Below are 24,684 nucleotides of genomic sequence, written 5' to 3'. Positions count from 1 at the left end.
ATAGGAGCACCACTCTGGTCCATCACGCACATCACAAAAACACTTCTTTCGTAGGCAACTCTGTAATTCAACACTCGCCATGGTTTAGCATGCTACCAACCAGCTAATATGCTCATGTATCTCACTCGGCCACAATATCCATCTGTGATGTATGCCAACTATCAGAGAGGGGAAAGTGAAGGTCTTCGAGTAAAATTCATCACTCTCCATGGGTCAGCATGCTACCGATCAGTAGGTGGCGAAGCTAGTGCATCACATGAGGTTGGGTGTTTTAGCCCAAGAGAAGGAACAAGAGCCATGAGCAGAGGACAAAATATGTGGGATATAAAGTAACACAGTCGTACATTATGAGGATATTGCAACTCACTGAAGATTTCCGTGACCATAGTGAGAATCAAGATCGAAGGCCAAGTTTCTTTATAAAGTCTTAGAGCAACAGGTTACTTGCAATATCTTTGCAGTGTACAGAAATGAATATTTTATGCTGAAATTGGTTTCAAAATGTATATTTATCAGTTTGATATGTCCTTTTCAAAAGCAACTGTAGTTCAGAAAGTATTGTAATATGTAATTGCATTCCTTTTTTCTTGTAATAACTCAAACTTTGCGGTAAACATGATATCATGAATGTCTCCTGATCAACTAATGCCTATACGTTTAAGGCAAAACTGCATCATTGTTAAAGCGACAGTTGTGTGTTGTTTTGATTATAGAATGCTCATTCTGCTGGAAAGCACTTCAAAGTACAGAGGTGTGCAGCAGAAGTTGGAATAGAGACATTAGGGAGCAAGGTTGGTGTAGCTGACATGGGAGAATAGGATTTGATGTAATCTTATTTTGGTTGCTCGTATAGCACTTAAGTACTCTTTCGCTGCTTCAGAGCACTAAGTAGGAACATAAGGTGGAAGAAAGGACCCATAAGGAGAATGAATGCTTAAATTGGCAACTCGTGCAACAACTGAGAGACCAGAACTAGGAGAAAACGTTAGTCTGAAGCTGACCGTTCATGTGATTGAGAGACTTGCATTGGTAAGGGACACATAGGTACCCAGAGGCTGTGCAGAATTAATGAGCTCTGATGTAGGGGTTGAGTGCTGGAGCAAAAGTAAGAGAACAAAAGATTGCCCTACAGTGAGTTTTGATCAAAACATATAAAGTGATTGGAATATTTGATCTTGCAGTGAGATCTGGTAGATTTCCCCAAGGGGATGACTAAGTCCAGAGATTGTCTTATGGGAATATAAAGACAGACCTCTGAAGGGGAAGGTATGGTCTTCATAATAGCATACATTTAGTCAACATGCCTCTTCAGCATTCCTACCGGAGATACCAATTGTGGAATTAGACTTCATATCTGCTAACATTAACTATCATCAACCCAAGAAGCCTGATGTATTCTGTGTTGAGACTAAGGGCTTGATTTAAACTTGGCGGACATGTTATCCGTCACAACAGTGACAGATATCCCATGTGTCGAAATCTAAATCCCATAGGCTATAATGGGATTTAGATTTAGGTGGATGGGATATCCATCACCGTTTTGGCGGAGTAAGCCATCTGCCAAGTTCTAAATCAGGCCCTAAATCCTTAAACTTGGAGTTGGCAGCATGTATCAGTGGAGTGCATGCCGAAGACTTGCTTACCACAGATTGCTTGGTTCTGGTAAGAGTACAGTGACATTGGGGTCTCAGATGTGGCCTGCAGCGGGACTTCATTTGAGTCAGGTTGGATCATCTGTATAGCAAAATCTGTTGAGACCAGACCTTCTGAGGCTCTTGCCAAAAGCTGTTCTTATTTTGTTTTATTTTTTGCCTCCCAGTTGCAGTTTTAGCCACACAATCTTGAAATCCATTTCTGTACACTTAAGCTGTACCACAATCTAGGTTGTGCAGGGAATTAATATATGTTAGTAAAGCATCTGCCAGCAAAACCGGTCATCAAGTTGAAAAAATTCTATTGGTGACATTCAACTTAGTTCAGCATCTGGCAGCAAAACCTTCAAGTTTCGTTCTCAAGAATACTTTTGCAAGTTTGTGAAACTGTTGGTACAAATATTGTCTATAGTATGAATAACTCTTTGACCATCAGAATATATTGTAATATCAGCCTATTTTTATTTTCAGTTTCCTGATGTGTCTCAAGAGTGCGGGTCCCCGTTCGTCTTTGTTTGCACCAATCCTAAGGAGCTGCTTGTCAAGTTTCCAATGAAAGGGAAGCATAAAATCTGTAAGTGACCTCTTCTAAGGAGTAGTAACAAAGGGATAGGAGGGCACACGTTGAAGCATGCTTCAGCTGTAACCCTGCATTTTAATTGATGGTGTTTTTTGGTTTACATTATCTTGAAATCATTATTAAACACATTTTGTAAAGAAGGCAAAAAGCACAGAACATGTGGTTTTACAGCAGGTTTGCAACTGAGTACACAGACTGCATAATGCAAGGGTCATACGAGCACATAAAATTTACTATTTGTAGGAATCAATTTAGATACAAATGTTTGCAAGAGTAACATGTTATACTTTATAGGAACATTTGTCTTCATTGTTAAAGATTACATTCTGAGACATAATAATCTATTAATCCATCTGGTTTTGTTTTTTCCAAATGGCAACAATTAATGTATATGGCTGTCACATTAACCAGCTGCTGCTGGCTCTTCGACCCATACTGTTGCCTGTTTAGCGGTCACACAACCAAGCCTCCTGCTGTGCAGTGTGTCTCTTTACCTTTTGTAGGGGCGAGCGCAAAATGCTCCGTCCCCTGTAGTAATCTCTTTGGGCTTCCAACCACGCCATTGTCACGTCAGTCACTTTAATTGGTTCGTGAAAGGCATGCATACGTCATGCCTTTCCGGTGTTTAGCCCACCTACACACAACGGTAAACTACTGAAAACATACAAGGCTTGATGTTTTCAGCATGGTTTCCGGACTACTTTATCTGTTTATTTTTTAAATAAAATTCCCTGCTTGTGTTGTAGCTCACCGTATTACAGCCACTTTACTTTCTTTATAATGTATTTTTGTTTGTTTATGAATCTCACTATTGTCAAAAGTATCATGGCTCTAGGACTATACAAGAGGCGCTATTAACATAAACATACCATGTTTTCTGGTACGTTTTTAGTCCACCAACCAAGGTCATACATTGCATTGCACAATTTGTGCCAGGAATTCATGAACAGATTTTCAATCTCACACATAGGGGGTCATTCTAAGTCTGGCGGGCGGCGGAGGCCGCCTGCCAGACTTCCCCCTCCGAAATACCGCTCCGCGGTCGAAAGACCGCGGAGGGTATTCTAAGTTTTTCCCTGGGCTGGCGGGCGGTCGCCAAAAGACCGCCGGCCAGCCCAGGGAAAAACTCCCTTCCCACGAGGATGCCGGCTCGTAATCGAGCCGGCGGAGTGGGAAGGTGCGACGGGTGCTGTTGCACCCGTCGCGTATTTCACTGTCTGCCAAGCAGACAGTGAAATACTTGTAGGGGCCCTCTTACGGGGGCCCCTGCAGTGCCCATGCCAGTAGCATGGGCACTGCAGGGGCCCCCAGGGGCCCCGCGACCCCCCCCTACCGCCATCCGGTTCCCGGCGGGCGGACCGCCGGGAACTGGATGGCGGTAGGGGGGGTCGGAATCCCCTCGGCGGCGCAGCTAGCTGCGCCGCCTTGGAGGATTCAAAGGGGCGGCGGTACACTGGCGGGAGACCGCCAGTGTTGCCGGTCTGACCGCGGCTTTACCGCCGCGGTCAGAATGCCCTGCGGGGCACCGCCGGCCCTGGCCCCGGCGGTCTAAGACCGCCGGGGTCAGAATGACCCCCATAATCTTTATCTCATCTCGTGATTCCTCCTTTGACTTAGTTGTGTATCAGTTAACCATATGTGTCTCTTTCATTATCCTTGTTTGTCATACTGTGTCTTTCAGTTACTTAGTGTGTGCCTCTCTAAATCAAGAAAGACATGGTAGTCTACAATCTGACGGATCAGGCAATCTTTGCACCTCATTGTCCATTCCATCAAATCTTGAGTTGGTCTGTCTAACGACCATGTGAGTTTTATCAGGCTTTCCTCCGCTACAACATGTCTTTCATTCATTTATGGATCTGTGTCTTTCATGGTTTTAGCCAGTGTATGATTGTCCATCTCTTTGTCAATATTACCCCAAATGCTGCAAATTCTTGTAGCGTCTTTACCTTCTTCAATGTAGGGGCGGTTATTAACCCTCATTGCTTACGTGTTGTTGTAGGTAGCCTTCCTGTAACTGTGGGCAATCTAGTTACATATGCTATTCAACAGTTCACGATATGAGGCACCTGAGACAATGTGTAGAATATTCCAGGTATATCTTATTTGTTTTTAATAGTAAAAATGTTTTTTTACATTTTTTTTCTTAGTCCTTCCCATCGTTCTGCCAAGGCCACAGATGATGATTCTCTAGACCAGTAAAGTGCTGGCCTCTATTGCAGATTTCAGTCTGCTGTCCTTCAAGATTGTACCAAATTACTTTTTCCTTATCAGCAAAGACAATGGCTGTGTGAGTGAAAAACAAACCAAATTAACTGCAATCTTAAGCATACAAGAGCAAATATTTACTCATGCTACCAGGTTTCCAGTGAGACTGATTCATCTGATAGAAATTTCTAGTTGCATATTCCTTACCTTAGAATTTCCCCCAGGCATCAGACTGGATCTAGAGATTTTTCTTCAAGCCAGTACCCTTGCGCGCTGTCAGGTGCCGTCGGTCGACTCAGCGTCAGTCGTTGGCGTCGTGGTCACCGTGATGTCGCAGTTGTACATAGGCACCACCTAGGCATGGTGACATCAGTTCTTTTCTATCCATGCCACGGATCTACCCTAGTCACTTTTTAAAATAAAATCAACCTTTTTGTTGTGTTTTTCGTGACTTTTTGGTGCATTGAGGGCTTGGCGCTTGACTCCATGTCGCTCCTGATTCCACTCAACAGGAAGGTCTGGAGACCGCTCACTGAGTCATCACCACTCCTCCTCCTCCTCCAAATCTTCAGGTCATTCAGGTAAGAAGAAGTCGAAGAAGGCCAAGCGTTCTTCGACTTCACCCTGTCGCTCAGCTGATGTGACACGTGACAATTGTCGATGCTCGAGGACTCCATCCACGGAGCCTTCTTCTAGGTCCGTTCGCGCCTCCCTGAGTAACCGGGAGCTGGAGCAACACCTGCCAAACTCAGAGTTCTATAAGGCAATGCTCCTCATCTTTGGGCAGACCGACCCCCATGTGGCGCCTTTGGTGTAGTGGGGCTTGGATGGGGGTCCTTTGGGTTCTGCGTAGGTGGCTTTGGCCTCAGCCTCCGAGGGCCCCTCCGGGTCCGTTATTGGATTCGTGCCGATGCCAATCTTACCATTGTGACCTTCCCCGGCGCCAGCTAAGACATCAGCGCTCACAGTGCTGATTGGGCCCACAATCCTCATCCCCAACGAGCCGGAGCAGCGTCGGCCGACACCGCTTCCAACTTCGATGGGGTCTACTCACCTCAGGTCGAATTTGGACCCCTTTTCTTTTGGGTACGAATATGAGGAGGGATTGGAGGGGTCGCTGGACCCTTTAGAATACCAGCTGGATAATCCTGACTTGGACTAGGCACAGGAATTGGGCGAGGCTAGTGGTCCGAATACTTCTCCAAGTGCTGGCATGCTTTCTTCTCCTACTGTGACTAGGGCGGAGCAAGCCTCTTACTCCATGGTGGTCAGTATGGTGGTTGAGGTCCTTGGCCTCTAACTTCCCTCTGTAACAGTCAGGACTAACCTCCTGACAGAGGTGCTTCATCCTGGGGCTTCCACTTCAGAGCCTCTCCTCCCATTTAATAAAGCCCTCACTGATGCCCTTCTAGGTACTTGGCCCAGACCCAGCACAGGGTCTCCTGTGAATCAGACAATTGCCCATCGCCATTGGCCCACCCTGAATGACCCTAAATTCCTGTCCCAACACCCCACGCCAGAGAGCCTTGTCTTCCAGGCTTCTTCTTCCTCTGGCCATTCCCATCTGCTCCCTTGGATCGGGAATCAAAGAGACTGGACCAACTTGGGAAGAAGATTTTTGCTTCCTTCAGTCTGGCATTGCTGTCCATGAACACCGCATGCCTTTTGGTTCGTTACACTGATTCATTATTGGATACGGTCGCGCAAGTCTTGATGCGGATCCCGGAGGAGGCCCTGGCCATCGTCTCCCAAGCTGTTGCTGATGTGAGGGACACGGCTAAGTTCGCAATTTATTGTGGGCTGGACATGACCGACTCAGTAGGCAGATTGGTCATGTCAGCAGTGGCCTTTAGGCACCATGCCTTGTTGAGGACATCTGAATTTTCGGGGGATGTCCAACAGACCCTTATGGACATGCCCTTCAATGGCATCCGTCTCTTCGGAGACAAGGCTGACTTGGCGCTTGAGGGGTTCAAAGAGTCCTGGGATACGGCTCAGTCCCTTGTCCTCACAATTACCCCTTGTCCCACGCAGTCTGCTTTTCACCCCTTTCTTGGTCATGGAAGGGGCTCCCTGTCGCGTCCTTTCCTAACCAGCCTCCGTGCCACGCATACAACTCAGCCACTGCGTGGCTGGGAACGCAGACTTCTACGGGCTCGTGGAACAGGGAACCAGAGGTCTGCTCAGTCCACCCATGTCGCAGCCTCCAAACCTTCCTAGTCCGTTCTCCCATCTCAAACCAGTGGGAGGCAGGATTCGCCATCACCTGTCCCACTGAGAATCCATCATGACGGACAGGTGGGTTTTTCAAATAGTCCAAAGGGGTTACTCCCTCCCATTCGAGACTGCCCCTCCAGCCATGCCTCCATCTTACGGCGGCTTATTGGAGGATCATCTGGCACTTCTCCACAAGGAAGTTGCGGCTCTCTTGGCCAAGGGAGCCATCGAGAGGGCCCCTGTGCCAGAAGTACGTTATGGTTGCTATTCCCACTACTTTCTGGTGCCCAAGAAGGACAAGGGCCTACGTCCTATCCTAGATCTTCAGGCCCTCAATCTCTTCCTCAAGAAGAAGAAGTTTAAAATGCTCACTCTAGCTCAGGCCCTGTCTGCCTTGGACCCAGGAGACTGGGTGGTAGCTTTAAACTTGCAGGACGCTTACATCCATATACCCGTCCTGCCTGCCCACAGGCACTACTTGCAATTCGTGATAGGTCACAAGCACTTTCAATTTACCGTGCTCCCCTTCTGCCTTACCAGTGCCCTTAGGGTGTTCACAAAAGTGATGGCAGTGGTTGCAGCTCATCTGCACAGGGTAGGGGTTTCAGTCTTCCCCTACCTCGACAACTGGCTGTTGAAGGCGGACACGCCCCACAAAGTTGTCTCCCACCTCCAGACTATGGCGAACCTTCTGCACTCGCTGGGGTTCAATATAAACATGTTCCAGTCACACCTGACTCCTTCTCAGACACTCCCTTTCATCGGAGCTGCTCTGTACACAGTGCAGTTTCAGACCTATCCTCTCGAAAAGCGAGTCCAGGATATTCAGGGTATGATTCAGATGTTTCAGCCTCTATCCTGGGTTTAGGTGGGACTGACTCTGAGGCTGCTGGGCCTCATGGCCTCTTGCATCCTGCTTGGTGACACATGTGAGATGGCATATGCGGGCTCTGCAGTTGGACCTGAAGTTCTAGTGGGCGCAGCATCAGGGGAATCTCTCCGACATGGTCCAGATTTTGGAGAGAACTGCGAAAGACCTGCAGTGTTGGCTTTCGAATCGAGATTGGGTCAATGGCAGATCCCGCTCCATTCCCCAACCAGATCTTACAGTAGTGACAGATGCGTCACTCTTGGGATTGGGCGGCATCATGGGAGAGGCAGAGATCAGAGGTCTCAGGTCTCCAACAGAGTCCGGCCTCCACATCAATCTTTTGGAGCTCCGGGCAGTCAGACTTGCATTGAAAGCATTCCTCCCCTCTCTAAAAGGGAAAGTAGTGCAGGTGTTCGTGGACAACACTACCGCCTTGTGATACTGTAACGAGCAGGGCAGAGAGGGGCTGTGGACCCTTTATCAAGAGGCTTCATGCCTCTGGACATGGCTGGGTCGTTCAACATCTGGCGGACACTGAACACTAGAGCAGAAGAACTCAGTCGTCGATGCATAGTCGATCACGAATGGCATCTCCATCCAGAGGTGGCGCAAGGCCTCTTTCAGCAGTGGGGAGAGTTTTGGTTAGATCTGTTCGCCTCTTCAGAGAACGCGCAATGTCAACTGTTTCGCGACTTGGAGTTTCCAAGGCGGCACTTGCTCGGCGACACTTTTCTACTCGAGTGGATCTCAGGCCTCCTTTACGCCTTCCCGCCAGTACCACTTCTGTCAAGAGTTTTAAAGAAGATAAAGAGCGTCCGGCCCAAGTAACCCTTGTGGCTCCGGACTGGGCATGAAGAGTATGAAATCCAGAGCCACTGAGCATGGTTACGGATCCTCAGATCAGACTGCCCCTTTGGGAGGATCTTCGGTTGCAGCAGCAGGGGGTGGTTCTTCACCTGAACCTGTCCAGTCTTCACCTTCATGCGTAGAGATTGAGCGGTGGCAGTTGACAGCTTTTGACCTTCCACCCGAAGTCTGTGATATTATTTTGGCGGCAGCCGGCCCTCCACCAAAACAGTATATGCCTGTTGTTGGCATACATTTGTGGCATGGTCTTCTAACAAGTCAGTTGATCCCGTTTCTGCATCTTTCTCTGAGGTCCTCTTGTTTATCCTTTCTTTGGCCCAGCAAGGCTCTGCTTTCGGCACCCTTTAAGTTTACTTGTCAGCTATTTCAACCTTTCTTAGACAGCCAGACCAACCTTACTTATTCAGGTCTCCCATTGTTGGAAGTTTCTTTAAGGGACTAACTCATTTGTTTCCTCCGACCCCGTTCATTGTGCCCCAGCGGGACTTGAACCTAGTCCTAACTTACTGTATGTGTGCCCCTTTTGAGCTACTGCACAATTGTCCCTTGCGGCTGTTCACAATCAAGACTGCTTTTCTGATTGCCATCACCTTTGCTTGCAGAATCCAAGCCCCCATTTCTGCCTGTTCAACCCGACAAAGTGGTGCTTTGTACAAGGGCTTTCTTCCTTCCCAAGGTAGTTACACCTTTTCACGTAGGCCAGTCCACTACTTTGCCTACTTTTTACACACCTCCAAATCCTTCTTTTGAAGAGGAGAGACTCCATCATCTGGATCCAAAAAAGAGCGTTCTACCTCAGTCGTACTTAAGATTTTTAGATGGACGATCAACTCTTTGTTGGATATTTGGGTGCGAAGAAAGGGAACGCGCTGCAGAAGCATAGCACCTCACAATGATTTCTGCTTTGCATCAAAATGTGCTACGCTTTGGCAAAGAAGCAACCACCTGAGGACCTCCGTGCTCACTCCACCCGAGCATCTGTGGCTACCACAGCATTAGCATGTGTAGTTCCTGTCCTGGACATCTCTCAGGCAGCACCATAGGCATCCCTGCACACATTCACAAGACATTACTGCCTGGACAGTCAGATCCACAGAGATGGTTGTTCGGTTCTGCAGGACTTTTTAGTATGATCTTGATTCGGGTTGGTATTGCTTGGTTATCTCTTCTATGGTAAGGAATCTGCAACTAGAAGTCTCTATCAGATGAACAAGTTACTTACCTTTGGTAACAATCTATCTGGTAGAGACCTATTTTAGTTGCAGATTCCTTACCAACCCACCCATTCTCCCTGTTTGCTAACTGATTTCTAGGGAACACGATTTCCCTTTCAGGGCCTTAGCTGTGGCGCACCATTTTCAGTGTTCTTCATGGCTCCGTGCTCCAGTGTGGAAAGTTGGGAAAAGAAACTGATGTCGCCAACGGGGAGCCTATGTATGACTGCAACGTCATCACGGGGACCACAGCGCCAACAGCGGGCGTGGAGACAACCAACCCCACCTGACTTGGGTGGAAGGTAACTGCTTGAAGAAAAATCTCTGGATCCAGTTTGACGCCTGGGGGAAATTCTAAGGTCAGAAATCTGCAACTAGAATATGTCTCTACCAGATAAATTGTTACCAAAGGTAAGTAACTTGTTCTTTAAGTCTATTGGAGGCCTCATCCTAAGCAAGAGAAGGCCACTTGTGAGGTCTAGAATTAATTTCTAATTGGCTGCTAGACCAAAGGGCAAATTATCCTGGGTCAAATTAGGAGTAGATGATTTCCCTTTTATGTGATCTAAATCCATTCTAAAAGAAACTTCATAAGATAACTCCTTCAGCTTTAAATTATGAGCCATCTTTTAATCACCAGGTCATTTTGCTAGCATAAGATTTCATATTTTTGCAATACAAATTTAATTCTGTGCAGCAGCCATCATCCAGTTTACCTAAATATTCTGGGCTATTACGATTTCGTCTGACCTCACTCATTTCCAATATAATTTGACGATTACTATTTCGACTTCATTATGTAAGACTTACAGGCCTAACTGTAATCAAATTCCTTCGATCATAATACCCAATGGTAAAGAAAGTTTCCTGCAATCACTATCTAATTTAAAGTAATACTAATTTTCAAATTAACCTGTTATTGCGACCCACTATAAAGCAATGGACTTCACTTTCCCTACATTAGCTTTTCTCAATGGTTCAAAGAAAATGTCACCAAGTTGAAACTCTTTAGAACTCTCATTGCTTTAAGGACATTAGCGTACACAATTTCATTTTGAGGGGTCCACGATAAAGAACTGGATAACAGGAGGCCCATATATTTATACCATGACACACTGTCTTAATCACACCTTATTCACTGTTCAATAAATCTTCGAAGAGTTGTTCACAGTGGTCAAGATCTTTTTCTTTGAGATGTTTAGACGTAACTTTTTTGTAAAGCGATATAGAGACAAACAATCTAATTTGCATTGGAGACAGATTGGCATTTGGTCCAAAATTACCGGATTGTCAGCATATAGTAACCCATAATCAATAACTGCTGGACTTTGGAAGAACAGCTATGCGTGCTGTAATAATCAAAACAAGAAGGGTGCTAATACACACAATTGTTTTAAGCCAGTTGAGACGAGAATCTTTTTTTGATAGTGAGCCTTTCCTGTCTAACTGTACATGAACCCAATTTTCAGAGTGTAATACTCACAAAATTTAACTACTTGGGGTTCCCCACTTTGTTAGCTTCGACCAAAGGACTGCTCTATCAGCCCTATCAAAAGCAGGTTAGAGGCCTGTGAAACAAGAGTGCAGATCCACCTGTGACATCTACTTCATTGCACCTACCATAATAGAGAAACATGATGGAGTACTCGTCCCACTGCAAACCCCTGCCTGCACTAGTGGAATGAAATAGCTTACCAGCACTGAGTTCTCCAAATGCAATTGCACACATAGTTTAATTTAAATGTGATTAATTAGGGTCTGTGTAAGTAATTAAACTGCACAAGTTCAATTCTTGCTTTATTCAAAGTTTTCTTAACTTGCGTGTAAGATGTGTCCCATTTTATGTCTGTCAGCAGTTCAAGGGAGCCCTCATGACCTTCTTTATTATGCTTTCTCAAGTCTTGGTATCCTGTCTTATTACATTTTCATGTTGCTAGAGTATGGTCACCCCCTCATGAGAAATTCCCTAAGTTGGGTCTGTTCATGGATCCCCTCAATTGACTTTTTCCTAGTTTAAAACATTTTCCTTCCATCTTATTATGTGTAGCAGGCGATGTCCTATAATATATTTTAATGGCAAACCTAGTTCACCTCTTTTGCTTGACGATTTTAGTGTTTCAAACGTAATGGCAGTGTGTGTGCTATCTGTAGTTCCAGATACTAGAATCAGTTTATTACCAGTAGACTCCCAGTTCCGAATACCTATTATGACCTAATATAGTTAGTCCCTTGAAATATTTTTTTCTACATTTTCCCCACTCAGACATCTTCCACATATAGTTCTAAAGATTCCCTGCTTCTATAGGAGCATTGGTACAGATCTTACAGGATCTCACAGGTATATGAGTATTATCTTCATACAAGGAGACCATATGTGTGCTTCCATCACTACAATCCTCCAATTTTGCAACTTCAACCTGAATTCTAATGGTTCCATGGTCAGAACGAATAGTAAAAGTGAGAGTGGACAGCCCTGACTTGTTTCCACCTTATGTGGCAGCTTTTCAGCATTCACCCTCAACATTGGTTCCTTGTTGAATCCAACATAAAAGATATTAAAGAAAGCTTCACTTCATGGTTGGGTTAGGTCTGGAAGAATTTATTATCAAAAGAATAAACTATCTGAATCACTTCATCAGCTGACCCAAGGGATCATCAGTACAGACAAGACTCAATTTTATACTTTACTGCACATAGAGTTGTGTGTGGAGGGACCTGTTTGTAGTTCCACAAAGAATGCAACAGGTGCTTAACTGAAGTTGTGACAACTTGGGAAAATGGCTTCAAAGAGTTACAAAAATAAGAACAGTTTTATCAGAGCAAGCTTTTCTTTGGCCTGCATTGTGAGTACCTTAACGTAAGGTGGGCACATCTTGTGTTGATCATTAGTAGGAGCAATGAAACCTGGCTATAGTTATGCTGACTGACAAATGCCTTTCACATTTTCTGCAAAGACAAAGCCTAAACCCTATACGCTAGGGGGCGTGGCCAAGATGGCATAGTCAGAAGATGCGTCTTCTGGAGCTCCGCTGCCCGGGCCATTGCGGGTGCCGACAGCGCTCTATGGCCGGTCGGGGCGCCCGAGGTTGCGCGGGGCAGGCTCCGGGCCGGGCAGCGGCAGAGACTGGGCTGCGCGTGGCTGGCGCTGGCAGCCGGGCCTTCGGCCCTAAGGACTGCGGCGACCGCGGGCGGCTGGGCCCTGGCCTACCTGCGGCGGCCGCGTTTCGGCACAGAGAAGGCGCCGAGTGCAGGGCTGCGCAGGTAACGGGTCGGGGGCGGAGGGGAGAGTGCGCGTCGACTGTGCGCACCCTGGGCCCCCCGGCCTAAAGAGAGCCTAGTGGTTGCTGGGGGTGGCAGGGCCAGCTTGGAGAGCTGGGCCGCCCTGCTGTCTCCTTGCGTGGCAGGCCTGTGGCCCTTGGTGTAATTCCAGAGTAGCGGCAAAAAGAAAATTCGGCGGGACTGATCGGCCCGTGGTGTTGCGAGGTGGCGGTGGGAGGTGGCGCTGGGAGGTGGCGCTGTGCAGCTTGGGCCTACCAGCTCTGGGGAGACCTAACAGGTTTGGGATTGGCCAGCGGTGGTCCCAGGGTGCTGGGCCGAGGGTGGCTGGCTCCTCCTGGCCCTACCCGCAGCGGTGAACGGCGGCCCGAGGGTGAGGAGAGCGGTGACGAGCTGGATTGGGGGCTCGACGGGATTGGTCGGCCCGCGGTGAGGGGTTGGAGGATCAGTGGAGCTTGGTCACCTGCGGTGGACGGAGTGGAGGCTTTATAGAGCATTGAAAGTGATGATGACATCCACCAAACCTAAAAAGGGATCAGTCAGTAAGGGAGATGCTGATGAAATCGCACCCGTCACAGGGCAGGCAGGCAGGCTGAAGTCGCAGCCTCTGCGCGGGGGCCCGAAGGACAGGGAGAGGCAGAGGCCGATGGAGAGGCCCGGGTTACAAAAGGCTTCCTTACTTCCTTGTTCAACTCGTTGAGGGTGGATCTGCAGGAACTCCGAAGAGATATCTCCCAGGAGATGCGGGAGCTACGTACTGATATCACCTCGCTGGGGGAACGGGTGTCCAGTATTGAGAATAATGAGATTTCCAGAGGTGAGGAAGTCGAAGAACTTCAACAGGAAACTCTTCGATTGCGTGAACACCAGGAACAATTGCAGATCGCGGCCGAGGACTTGGAAAATCGCACTAGACGCCATAATATATGCATCAGAGGGGTGCTGCACGGGGTCGAGTGAGACGACATCAGAGAGTTTGTTATGGCCTTGTTTCGCTCCCTCTTGGCCCCTGAAGACACGCACAAGATTACATTGGATCGGGTCCACAGGTTGGGCCGGACGGGGGGTGCGGGCACGCGCCCTCCAGATATTTTAGCATGCGTACACAATTTTATGCTCAAAGAAGCTATTCTCCAATGAGCACGGAATCTTTCTCAGATCCAGTTTTGGGGGCACAGCCTACAGCTCTATCAGGACCTCTCCGTGCTGACGCTGCTGAGGCGTAGAGAGCTTAAGCCCATTACAGATCACCTCCGGGCCAACTTCACATCCTACAGCTAGGGTCATCCCTTTAGACTCGTCTTCCGGTGGGGGGGACCAGATGAGACAAGTGAAGATGCTACAGGAGGCCCGCTGGGTTTTGGATCAGGAGGAGATGGAACAGCAGACAGGGTCCCCCGGGGGGGAAGGGGTGCCTGCTGGGCGCCAGTTGGGATTGCGGCGAAAGGAAGCGAAGGCCGTCGCGGCCGTTGTCTAAGGAGCGGGCGCGGGAGAGACAAGCCGTTCTGAATAGTGTCACTGCCGGCCTATAGGTTCTGATTACGGCTGGTAGCTGGTGGAGGTGCCCGTGGGCCGTCCTGCGGAAATTATGTGAACAGGACTAGAACTGGGCCTGGGTGGCGGGGCTTCTGGATGCGAAGTGTGGGCCTCGTGAAATGTTCCAGACCTCGGCTTGGAGCTCTACCTTGCAGTGGACTTTCCATAATGGTCTTGAATGTTGGTTTTTATGCACCTGTTGTGCCTTCTTGTCTAGTTCTGATTTACTCCCCTTGCAGGAATCACACACTCCATCTGAGCCCGCTGTGACACCCTGTGTTTGCCCTACCCGGGATTGTTCCTGAACCCTGCCCCACCGTAGAGGTCAGCTGTCACGGCTTCTCACCTTCTTCTATGCACCTGACGTTTAAGTGTATAAGCGTCAATGTCCGAGGTCTGAATAATCCCTTGAAGAGGCTGGCAGTCTTATCTTTTTTGGAGCACTCTGGGAGTCATGTTTGTCTGATACAAGAAACACACTTGCTGGCTACTTATGTTTATCGTATGCGCTCTAGATGGTTCCCCCTGCAGTACTGCTCTTCCGCTCCCACTAAGCATGGTGGGGTGGCGATTTTGTTCTTGAGGTCCTTCCCTGGGGAAGTCATTGCTAAGGTCCATGAGGTTAAGGGCAGATACCTGGCTCTGAGAGTCCACATAGACTCTTTCCATTTCACAGTTACAACTATACACACACCAAACTCTCAACAAGAAAGTTTCATGAAGCAGGCTCTATCCCCGACATTCACGACCCCGGACAGGGCTATACTTGTGGGTGAGCATTTTATTATTGTTATGGACAATGGCTTGGACAGATCAGGACAGCGATATGGGCAGACTGGGGCTTTGACATTGGCTGGGTTGCAGTGGCTGGCTGATTGTGACTTGGAGGATATTTGGCGGAGACAGCCCATCCAGGCCTTCGAGACTATTTGTTTTATTCAGCTGCCTCAAAAACTTACGCACGTATAGATTATTTTTTAGCCTCCTCGGAATTCCGTTCAAGGAATCAGGAGACTTCGATAGAGCCCAGGGCACTGGCGGATCATGCTCCTATAACTGTGACGGCCCACCTGGGTCTTAGCTGAGCTCGGGGTCCTGGCTGGCACTTCCGGGACACGATTTTGCAGTCCCAAGATATGGCAGACTCTGTGCGACTAGCGATCAGAGACTATCTTGACCAGAATGATAATGGGCTAACTAGTTTAGAGACACTTTGGGAGGCGCTTAAAGTGGTCATACATGGGGAGGTGCTATCCCTCTAGGCTAAAGAAAGCAAGGCCCGGGGGGGACTGGAGCGCTCTCATAAGCATACTGGAGCTCCCAGAGTTTGGAAGGAGGGAGCTAGAGAAAGTGCTCTTGCAGCTGAAGAGGCTGGACTGGGATAGGGCGGAATATGCGTTCGCACGACTTAAACATAAGTATTGCACAGGGGGCGATAGATGCGGGAAACTACTGGCTCAGAAGTTAAGGGCTCAGAGGCACGCCTCTGCTGTAAAGATGGTGCTTTCCCCCTCTCTGGGGGAGGTGCACACTGACATGCAAATTGCAGAAGCCTTTTCAGATTTTTACAGGGCGTTGTATACAGAGGACCCGACCATTGCTCGCGACCCCTCCTCCTACCTTTCTGATTGCGAAGTCACGCCACTCGGGGAGCAGGATGCAGCTCTCCTTGACCAACCTATTCACTAGGAGGAGGTGATTTCGGCTATCTCGTGTCTGAAGGTGGGGAAGTCGCCTGGCACGGACGGCTTTACCCCGCTTTTTTTAAATAAAACTTTCTGTCCGGAGCTAGCCCCTGTACTCACCCGGCTGTTTAATTCTTTCACAGAGACCAAGACCCTTGCTCCCAGGATGCTCAAAGCCATCATTACGGTCATTCATAAACCTGGAAAGGATCCGGAGGAGTGTGGATCATACCGCCCCATCTCGCTTCTAAACATAGACGTCAAGCTGCTTACGGGCATATTAGCGCAGCGTCTCAACCCATATAAGCCCGGGCTTATCGACCCCGATCAAGCGGGCTTCATACCCCACCGACAATGTGGGGATAATACGAAACGGATTCTACGCTTGATAGATAAAACGCACAGGTCCCATAGGGAAGCTCTCCTTCTTGCTATCGACGTGGAGATTGATAGGGTGCATTGGCCTTATCTTTTCCGGGTGCTGGAGCGCTTTGGGGTTGGGCCAACGCTTCTGACTTGGATCAAATGTGTCTACCACGAGCCCAGCGCCGCAGTCCGCGTTAACGGAATGGTATCGCTGCCGTTTCTGATGAGAAGGGGGACCAGACAGGGGTGCCCGCTCTCCCCGCTCCTGTTCTACATGGAGCCCTTGGCACAAAGACTTTGAGCTGACCCTCATATTACAGGCATTAAATTTGGGGGTGACCACCATCTTATCAGTCTCTACGCTGATGATGTGATTCTTACGCTGGCAGAGCCCATGATCTTGCTTCCAGCGCTTACAGACGCTTTGCATGCATTTGGTATGGTCTCAGGGCTCAAAGTGAATACACAGAAATCTCAGATCCTAAACCTGTCAGTCCCTCCGGACCATGAGAAGGAACTGCGTTCCAGATTCCCTTTCATGTGCGCACCGTCGTACATCCCGTACCTGGGCATAGTCTTGGTTAATACGACTGCAAAGACTTCCCGCTTGAATTATGCTGACCTCTCAAGAGAGGTACTGAAGGATTTAGAGATGTGGGGGAAGCATAAATGATCTTGGTTTGGCAGAATCGCCACAATTAAGATGACCATTTTGCCGCGTATACTCTATCTGTTTCAGACGCTCCCTCTGACTTGGACGCCTAACACCATAACTACGCTTCAGAAGGCGATCTTGAAGTTTATTTGGGGCCGGAAACCTGCACGGATCCCACGCCACACTTTATACCGTTCAAAGATAGAAGGGGGGCTGGTGGTTCCATGCCTGTTAAAGTATTACCAGGCAGCTCAGCTGCGTTCTTTACTGGAGTGGAGTCGCCCGTTGACGGAGAAGCACTGGTGCTTCATGGACCAGTCGGTCGCCGGGTCCCATATTTGGAAGGAACCTTGGCTGCGACGTAGGCATAGAGGAACAGGGCTTTACTCATCTCCTATCACTGGTGTGACTCTCGGGGTGTGGGATGCGGTGGCGATCAGATGCAGCCTGACGACCTTCCCTTCCCCCATGACACCGATATGTGCGAATCCTGAGTTTGCCCCCGGTCTGCACTCAGAGTGCTCTCAGCGTCTGCATGAAAGGGGGTGTAAAAGGGTAGGGAGTCTATTCGACATAGATGGTATTATCCCCTTTGACCAGTTGAGGGAGACCTATGATTTAACGGAAGCAGATAGATTGACATATTACCAGGTCCGGCACTGGGTGCTGCAGCCAACGGTTAAACCCCTAGTAGCTAGAACACTCGCGGCATTTGAGAAATGGCTTGTAGGGAAAAAGGATGATAAGCGGCTGATATCCTAAATCTATGCACATCTCCTTAGGGCCACACCACTCTCCAAGACGAAGGGGCAGAAGCGATGGGAGAGGGAGATTGAGAGAGAACTGACAGAAGATGAGTGGGAGGGAATACATTTCAGGGCACACCACACAGCTCACAATATACCAGGGGCTGAAACAGCCTACAAGATAGCTACTTCATGGTACTACACCCCAGCGAGGGTGCGGGAATGGGACCCCACTAAATCTGTGATCTGCTGGAAGGGGTGTGGAAACACAGGCACACTCATTCACTTGCTGTGGCACTGCCCAAAGCTGACAAGATATTGGAGAAGCATTCTGGATGACCTAGAGTATTCCACAGAGAGATCCCGAGGCTCCCGACATATACTATTTTGGTTTTACCCAACCCTCTCACCTACCCCCTCCGGTCCCTGAGGGGTCGACAGATCGCCCTTGCCCTCAGTGCGGCACATCAGGTGATTCTCAGTCTCTGGGGCATGGATAAGGTTCAGAGCTATACCTCCTGGCTTTATAAACTCTAGTATATTTTAGCGATGGAGAAATGAACCTTAGCGGCCAGTCAGAGGGCAGACGAAACAGCCACTCTGTGGAGACCCTTTATTCAGATTCTATCCGCTGAATTTAACGAACTCACCTGCTCGCATATTTAAAAGTGCTGCGGTTGCTCAGCGATGCCTGAACCGGGTGGAGGCAGCCAGGGTTGGGGTGGGGGGGGGCATGCAATATAGACTCTGGTGGATGGTGGGGCGGGAGCCCGGGTGGGAGAAGGGGAGGAATATGGGTGAGTGTTGGTGGGAGGAGTTAAGTTGCTCTATCTCGTTTTCTTTGTTGTATCCGACTTTTCTATTCTCTTTTTTTCTTTCTTGCTTGTTTCCTGTTCTTATGGCACCCGCTCTTGTTTACTATTGTCTGATGTGAGAGGGACAATAATGTATTTAAGCCCAGGCCGTATCAATTCTCTCTACCAGAATCCTTTTTGGGTACTATATGACAACAATGTTATACGCTGCCGGCCGAGGAGGTTGTAGGCGCACAGCTGTGTAATGTGTTTCTTGCATCTTAAACCAATAAACAGATTTGATCTATAAACCCTATACGCTAAAGTACCATCTAGTTAATACTTATCTTTAAGGGTTAATTAGGGTGTCCATGTAGTGTGAGTTAATGGGGGAGTACTAGGCCCAACGGTGCTCCTTAAACGGAAACTTCATATAATTATATAGATAGGTTTTGGAACATAATATTTGTTTATCTGCAATTGACATCACTTTCATAGTGGTTAGTTGTAAGGTGTTGCAGGATTTGTGGTACAAAAACAAATTGAAGCTGCTGTGCAATGTCCAAGAGGTTTTATTATTTGTAAATTGTTGCTGATTTAACAGTTTTCTTTTTCATTGTAAAAAAATAAATAGTTGACGCGTATTGCCCCCTAGCATTATTTGACATGGGATTTTTCAAGGCTGTACAAAGTCTTTATGGTTCTGGTCTTAAATACCTTACATTTGTCCTGATCTCATTGTTTAATAAGGATGTAGTCTAATTTACTGTGTCTACCATGTATTGCTTCTAATCTACTGTGTCTACCATGTGTTGCTCAGTAGCAGTGAGGAAACCTTGTCTGTAGGTTTGTCGCGTAGGCTCTCATTATCCTAATGAGACTACTGGATTTTGAGCGGCAAGATCGTTCACAGTGCGGGGGACTAAGTCTGACCCATGGTGAAGGACCCTTGTCACTGTAAATCCGGGTTTTGCTCCGGCTAACTAGCAGTGCCTCATCTCTCCCAAAGGGAAGAGACAATTGGGCAGCCGAGCGCATGACATCTTAGTACTTCCCAGGGAAGTCGTGGTCAGTCAAGTCACAACCGGTTCTCTCATACACAGTGCGGTCTCATATATAAATGACAAAGGCAGTTTGAGTTTTAAAGATTGGTTTAATAAAACGACTGCATTTTAGATAGCAAAGCGTGAGCTGCAATAGCCAGAACTACACAACACAGTAGGATTAAAATAGTAACAATGAGAGTGAAGCACAAGAATAAGGCTATCACAGTGCAACTAGATTAGGTTCTCTCTAAGTTATATTCTGAGCACAGCATGTAAAGATCTAAGCCTGCCTTTCAAGTTCCCCCGAGAGGACATCAACCCTCATACCTGAGCAAAGGCCTGTAATCTGCATCAGCATCTGCAACGGGGCAGTCAGCATCTAGTTGTAGGTTCCTGGTCGTAATCTCCCTCTGACGTGTACTAGGACTAGAAAGTGTTTTTATAACTAACACGCAGATGTTCTAAGAACATGTCCCTACGCAAGGATGCATATGTTCGATGGCATCTGTCGCTGTAGATACGCATGTTTTGCAATAGCTCGCCATCTGGTGTTGGGCCGGAGTGTTACAAGTTGTTTTTCTTCGAAGAAGTCTTTCGAGTCACGGGACCGAGTGACTCCTCCTTTTGTCTCCATTGCGCATGGGCGTCGACTCCATCTTCGATTGTTTTTTTTACGCCATCGGGTTCGGACGTGTTCCTGTCGCTCCGAGTTTCGGAACGGAAAGATAGCTAACTTCGGAAGATTTTCGTCGGTATTGTTGCGTTCGGGATCGGCGTAGTTAGATTCAACACCGCATCGAAGATCGAAGAGCTCCGGTGCCCTTCGGGGTAGTTTTTCGATCCCCCGTCGGGGCCTGATCGGCCCGACCGCGTGCTGAAGAACGCCGATGGAACGGACCCCATTCCGTTTCTGCCCCAAATGCCACAATAAATACCCCTATACAGACCAACACTTGGTCTGTAACCTGTGCCTGTCACCTGAGCACAGTGAAGACACCTGCGAGGCCTGTCGTGCGTTCCGGTCCCGAAAAACACTCCGAGACCGTCGAGCCAGAAGACTTCAGATGGCGTCCGCGCCGACAGCCCACCGAGAGTTCGAGGAACAAGAAGAGGAAGGTACCTTCTCGATCCAAGAATCGGACTCCGAAGGATTCGACGATACACAAACCGTGAGTAAGACGTCGAAAACCACACAGAGGAAGATTTACAAGGCCCAGGGGACGCCACTGCCATCAGGCCATGGCTCCACCCATAAATTCGGTGACCGACCGTCGGCACCGAAAAAGGCCCAAACAGTGCCGAGATCGTCCGACTCCGGTCGAGACACCGGCACGCAGCCTTCTCGGGACCGAGAAAGTGCTGGAGACAAGCCTCGACACCGAGATGCCGGTGTGGACACGGCTCGACGCCGAGACAGCGGCACCGAAGAAGATCGACGCCGAGAGGTTTCGGCCCCGAAAAAGAAAAAAGTCACCTCGGAGCCGAAAAAACACGCAGACAGGGTTTCGGTGCCGAAACAAACTGCAAGCGACCCAGCTTCAGGCTCTTATACAGAAGAGCACTCGCTAACCTCCCAAATGCAAAAGCATAGGTTTGAGGAAGAGCTACAATCAACTGATGTGGACCATACGCAAAAGCGTATTTTCATACAGCAGGGGACAGGAAAAATAAGCACCCTTCCCCCCATTAGAAGAAAGAGAAGGTTGGAGTTCCAAACTGAACAGACACCACAACCAAAAGTGGTGAAAAGAGTTACCCCACCACCCTCTCCTCCGCCCGTGATTAACGTCTCACCGGCACAAACTCCATCACACTCCCCAGCTCACACCACCATAAGCCAGGGTGACCAAGATCAAGACGCATGGGACCTATACGACGCCCCAGTGTCAGATAACAGTCCGGAGGCATACCCTACGAAGCCATCTCCACCAGAGGACAGCACCGCGTATTCTCAAGTGGTGGCTAGAGCAGCACAATTTCACAACGTAAGCCTCCACTCAGAACAGGTCGAGGATGATTTTTTATTCAACACACTCTCCTCCACCCACAGCTCATACCAAAGCCTGCCTATGCTCCCTGGTAGACTCCGGCACGCAAAAGAAATCTTTAAGGAGCCGGTCAAAAGTAGGGCAATCACACCAAGGGTGGAAAAAAAGTATAAGGCGCCTCCTACAGACCCGGTTTTCATCACTACACAGCTGCCACCAGACTCTGACGTTGTAGGAGCAGCTAGGAAAAGGGCCAACTCCCACACATCTGGAGATGCACCACCCCCAGATAAAGAAAGCCGCAAGTTCGATGCAGCTGGTAAGAGAGTCGCAGCACAAGCTGCAAACCAGTGGCGCATCGCGAGCTCCCAGGCACTACTTGCGCGCTATGACAGAGCCCACTGGGACGAGATGCAACATCTCATTGAACATCTGCCCAAGGACTTACAAAATAGGGCAAAACAAGTGGTTGAGGAGGGACAGACCATTTCCAACAACCAGATCCGCTCCTCCATGGACGCTGCAGATACAGCTGCACGGACAATTAATACATCTGTAACTATCAGAAGGCATGCATGGCTCCGAACGTCTGGATTTAAACCAGAGATTCAACAAGCAGTTCTCAATATGCCGTTTAACGAAAAAGAACTGTTCGGTCCAGAAGTGGACACAGCGATTGAGAAACTCAAAAAAGATACGGACACTGCCAAAGCCATGGGCGCACTCTACTCCCCGCAGAGCAGAGGGAATTACAGCACATTCCGTAAAACACCCTTTCGAGGGGGGTTTCGGGGTCAGAGCACACAAGCCAGCACCTCACAAGCAACACCGTCCAGTTACCAGGGACAGTATAGAGGAGGTTTTCGGGACAATATAGAGGAGGGCAATTCCCTAGGAATAGAGGAAGATTTCAGAGCCCCAAAACCCCTACTACTAAACAGTGACTCACAGGTCACTCACCCCCTCCACACAACACCAGTGGGGGAAAGAATAAGTCATTATTACAAAGCATGGGAGGAAATCACTACAGACACTTGGGTTCTAGCAATTATCCAACATGGTTATTGCATAGAATTTCTACAATTCCCTCCAAACATACCACCAAAAGCACAAAATTTGACAACACACCATTCCAATCTCCTGGAGATAGAAGTGCAGGCACTATTGCAAAAGAATGCAATCGAATTAGTGCCAAACACACAAATAAACACAGGAGTTTACTCACTGTACTTTCTGATACCAAAGAAGGACAAAACGCTGAGACCAATCCTAGACCTCAGAGTAGTGAACACTTTCATCAAATCAGACCACTTTCACATGGTCACACTACAAGAAGTATTGCCATTGCTAAAACTACACGACTACATGGCAACTTTAGACCTCAAGGATGCTTATTTCCATATACCAATACACCCATCGCACAGGAAATACCTAAGGTTTGTATTCAAGGGAATACATTACCAATTCAAGGTACTGCCTTTCGGATTAACAACCGCACCAAGAGTCTTTACCAAATGTCTAGCGGTAGTCGCTGCACACATAAGAAGGCAGCAAATACATGTGTTCCCATATCTAGACGACTGGCTAATCAAGGCCCATTCGTTAATAGAGTGCTCAAATCACACAAATCATATCATACAAACCCTCTTCAAACTAGGGTTCACCGTCAATTTCACAAAATCCAAAATTCTGCCGCGCAAGGTACAACAATACCTGGGAGCCATAATAGACACATCAAAAGGAGTAGCCACTCCAAGTCCACAAAGAATTCAAAATTTCAACACCATCATACAACGCATGTATCCAACACAAAGGATACAAGCAAAGATGGTACTACATCTCCTAGGCATGATGTCTTCATGCATAGCCATTGTCCCAAACGCAAGACTGCACATGAGGCCCTTACAACAGTGCTTAGCATCACAATGGTCACAATCACAGGGTCACCTTCTAGATCTGGTGTTAATAGACCGCCAAACTTACCTCTCGCTTCTGTGGTGGAACAACATAAATTTAAACAAAGGGCGGCCTTTCCAAGACCCAGTGCCACAATACGTAATAACAACAGATGCTTCCATGACAGGGTGGGGAGCACACCTCGATCAACACAGCATACAAGGACAATGGAACGTACATCAAACAAAACTGCATATAAATCACCTAGAACTTCTAGCAGTTTTTCAAGCACTAAAAGCTTTCCAACCAATAATAGTTCACAAATACATTCTCGTCAAAACAGACAACATGACAACAATGTATTATCTAAACAAGCAAGGGGGGGACGCACTCCACGCAATTAAGCCTGCTAGCACAAAAGATTTGGCGTTGGGCAATTCACAACCAAATTCGCCTAATAGCACAATTTATACCAGGGATCCAAAATCAACTCGCAGACAATCTCTCTCGAGATCACCAACAGGTCCACGAATGGGAAATTCACCCCCAAATTCTGAACACTTATTTCAAACTCTGGGGAACACCTCAGATAGACTTGTTTGCGACAAAGGGGAACGCAAAATGCCAAAACTTCGCATCCAGATACCCACACAAACAGTCCCAAGGCAATGCCCTATGGATGAACTGGTCAGGGATATTTGCTTACGCTTTTCCTCCTCTCCCTCTCCTTCCTTACCTGGTAAACAAACTCAGTCAAAACAAACTCAAACTCATATTAATAGCACCAACTTGGGCAAGGCAACCCTGGTACACAACGCTGCTAGACCTATCAGTAGTACCCTGCATCAAATTGCCCAACAGGCCAGATCTGTTGACACAGCACAACCAAAAGATCAGACACCCAGATCCAGCATCGCTGAATCTAGCAATCTGGCTCCTGAAATCCTAGAATTCGGGCACTTACAACTTACCCAAGAATGTATGGAAGTCATAAAACAAGCCAGAAGGCCATCCACCAGGCACTGCTATGCAAGTAAATGGAAGAGGTTTGTTTGCTACTGCCATATTAATCAAATACAACCATTAC

At 48.0% G+C, this 24,684-nt stretch overlaps 1 protein-coding gene across 1 annotated transcript in view; it reads left to right on the top strand.

Moving 5' to 3' along the window:
* The window catches only part of TRIP4 (thyroid hormone receptor interactor 4), a 405,010-nt gene that overhangs the window by 333,752 nt on the left and 46,574 nt on the right, over positions 1-24,684 (top strand). Inside the window, exon 12 of the mRNA XM_069222301.1 lies at positions 2,124-2,226. Coding sequence (XP_069078402.1) covers positions 2,124-2,226 — 103 coding nt within the window. The remainder of the gene's footprint in view (positions 1-2,123; positions 2,227-24,684) is intronic.

Source organism: Pleurodeles waltl, chromosome 3_1 (assembly GCF_031143425.1).
Source record: "Pleurodeles waltl isolate 20211129_DDA chromosome 3_1, aPleWal1.hap1.20221129, whole genome shotgun sequence".
NCBI classification, from domain to species: domain Eukaryota; kingdom Metazoa; phylum Chordata; class Amphibia; order Caudata; family Salamandridae; genus Pleurodeles; species Pleurodeles waltl.
Note: the sequence above shows the minus strand (reverse complement) of the source record. Positions and strands in the feature narration are given on the sequence as shown.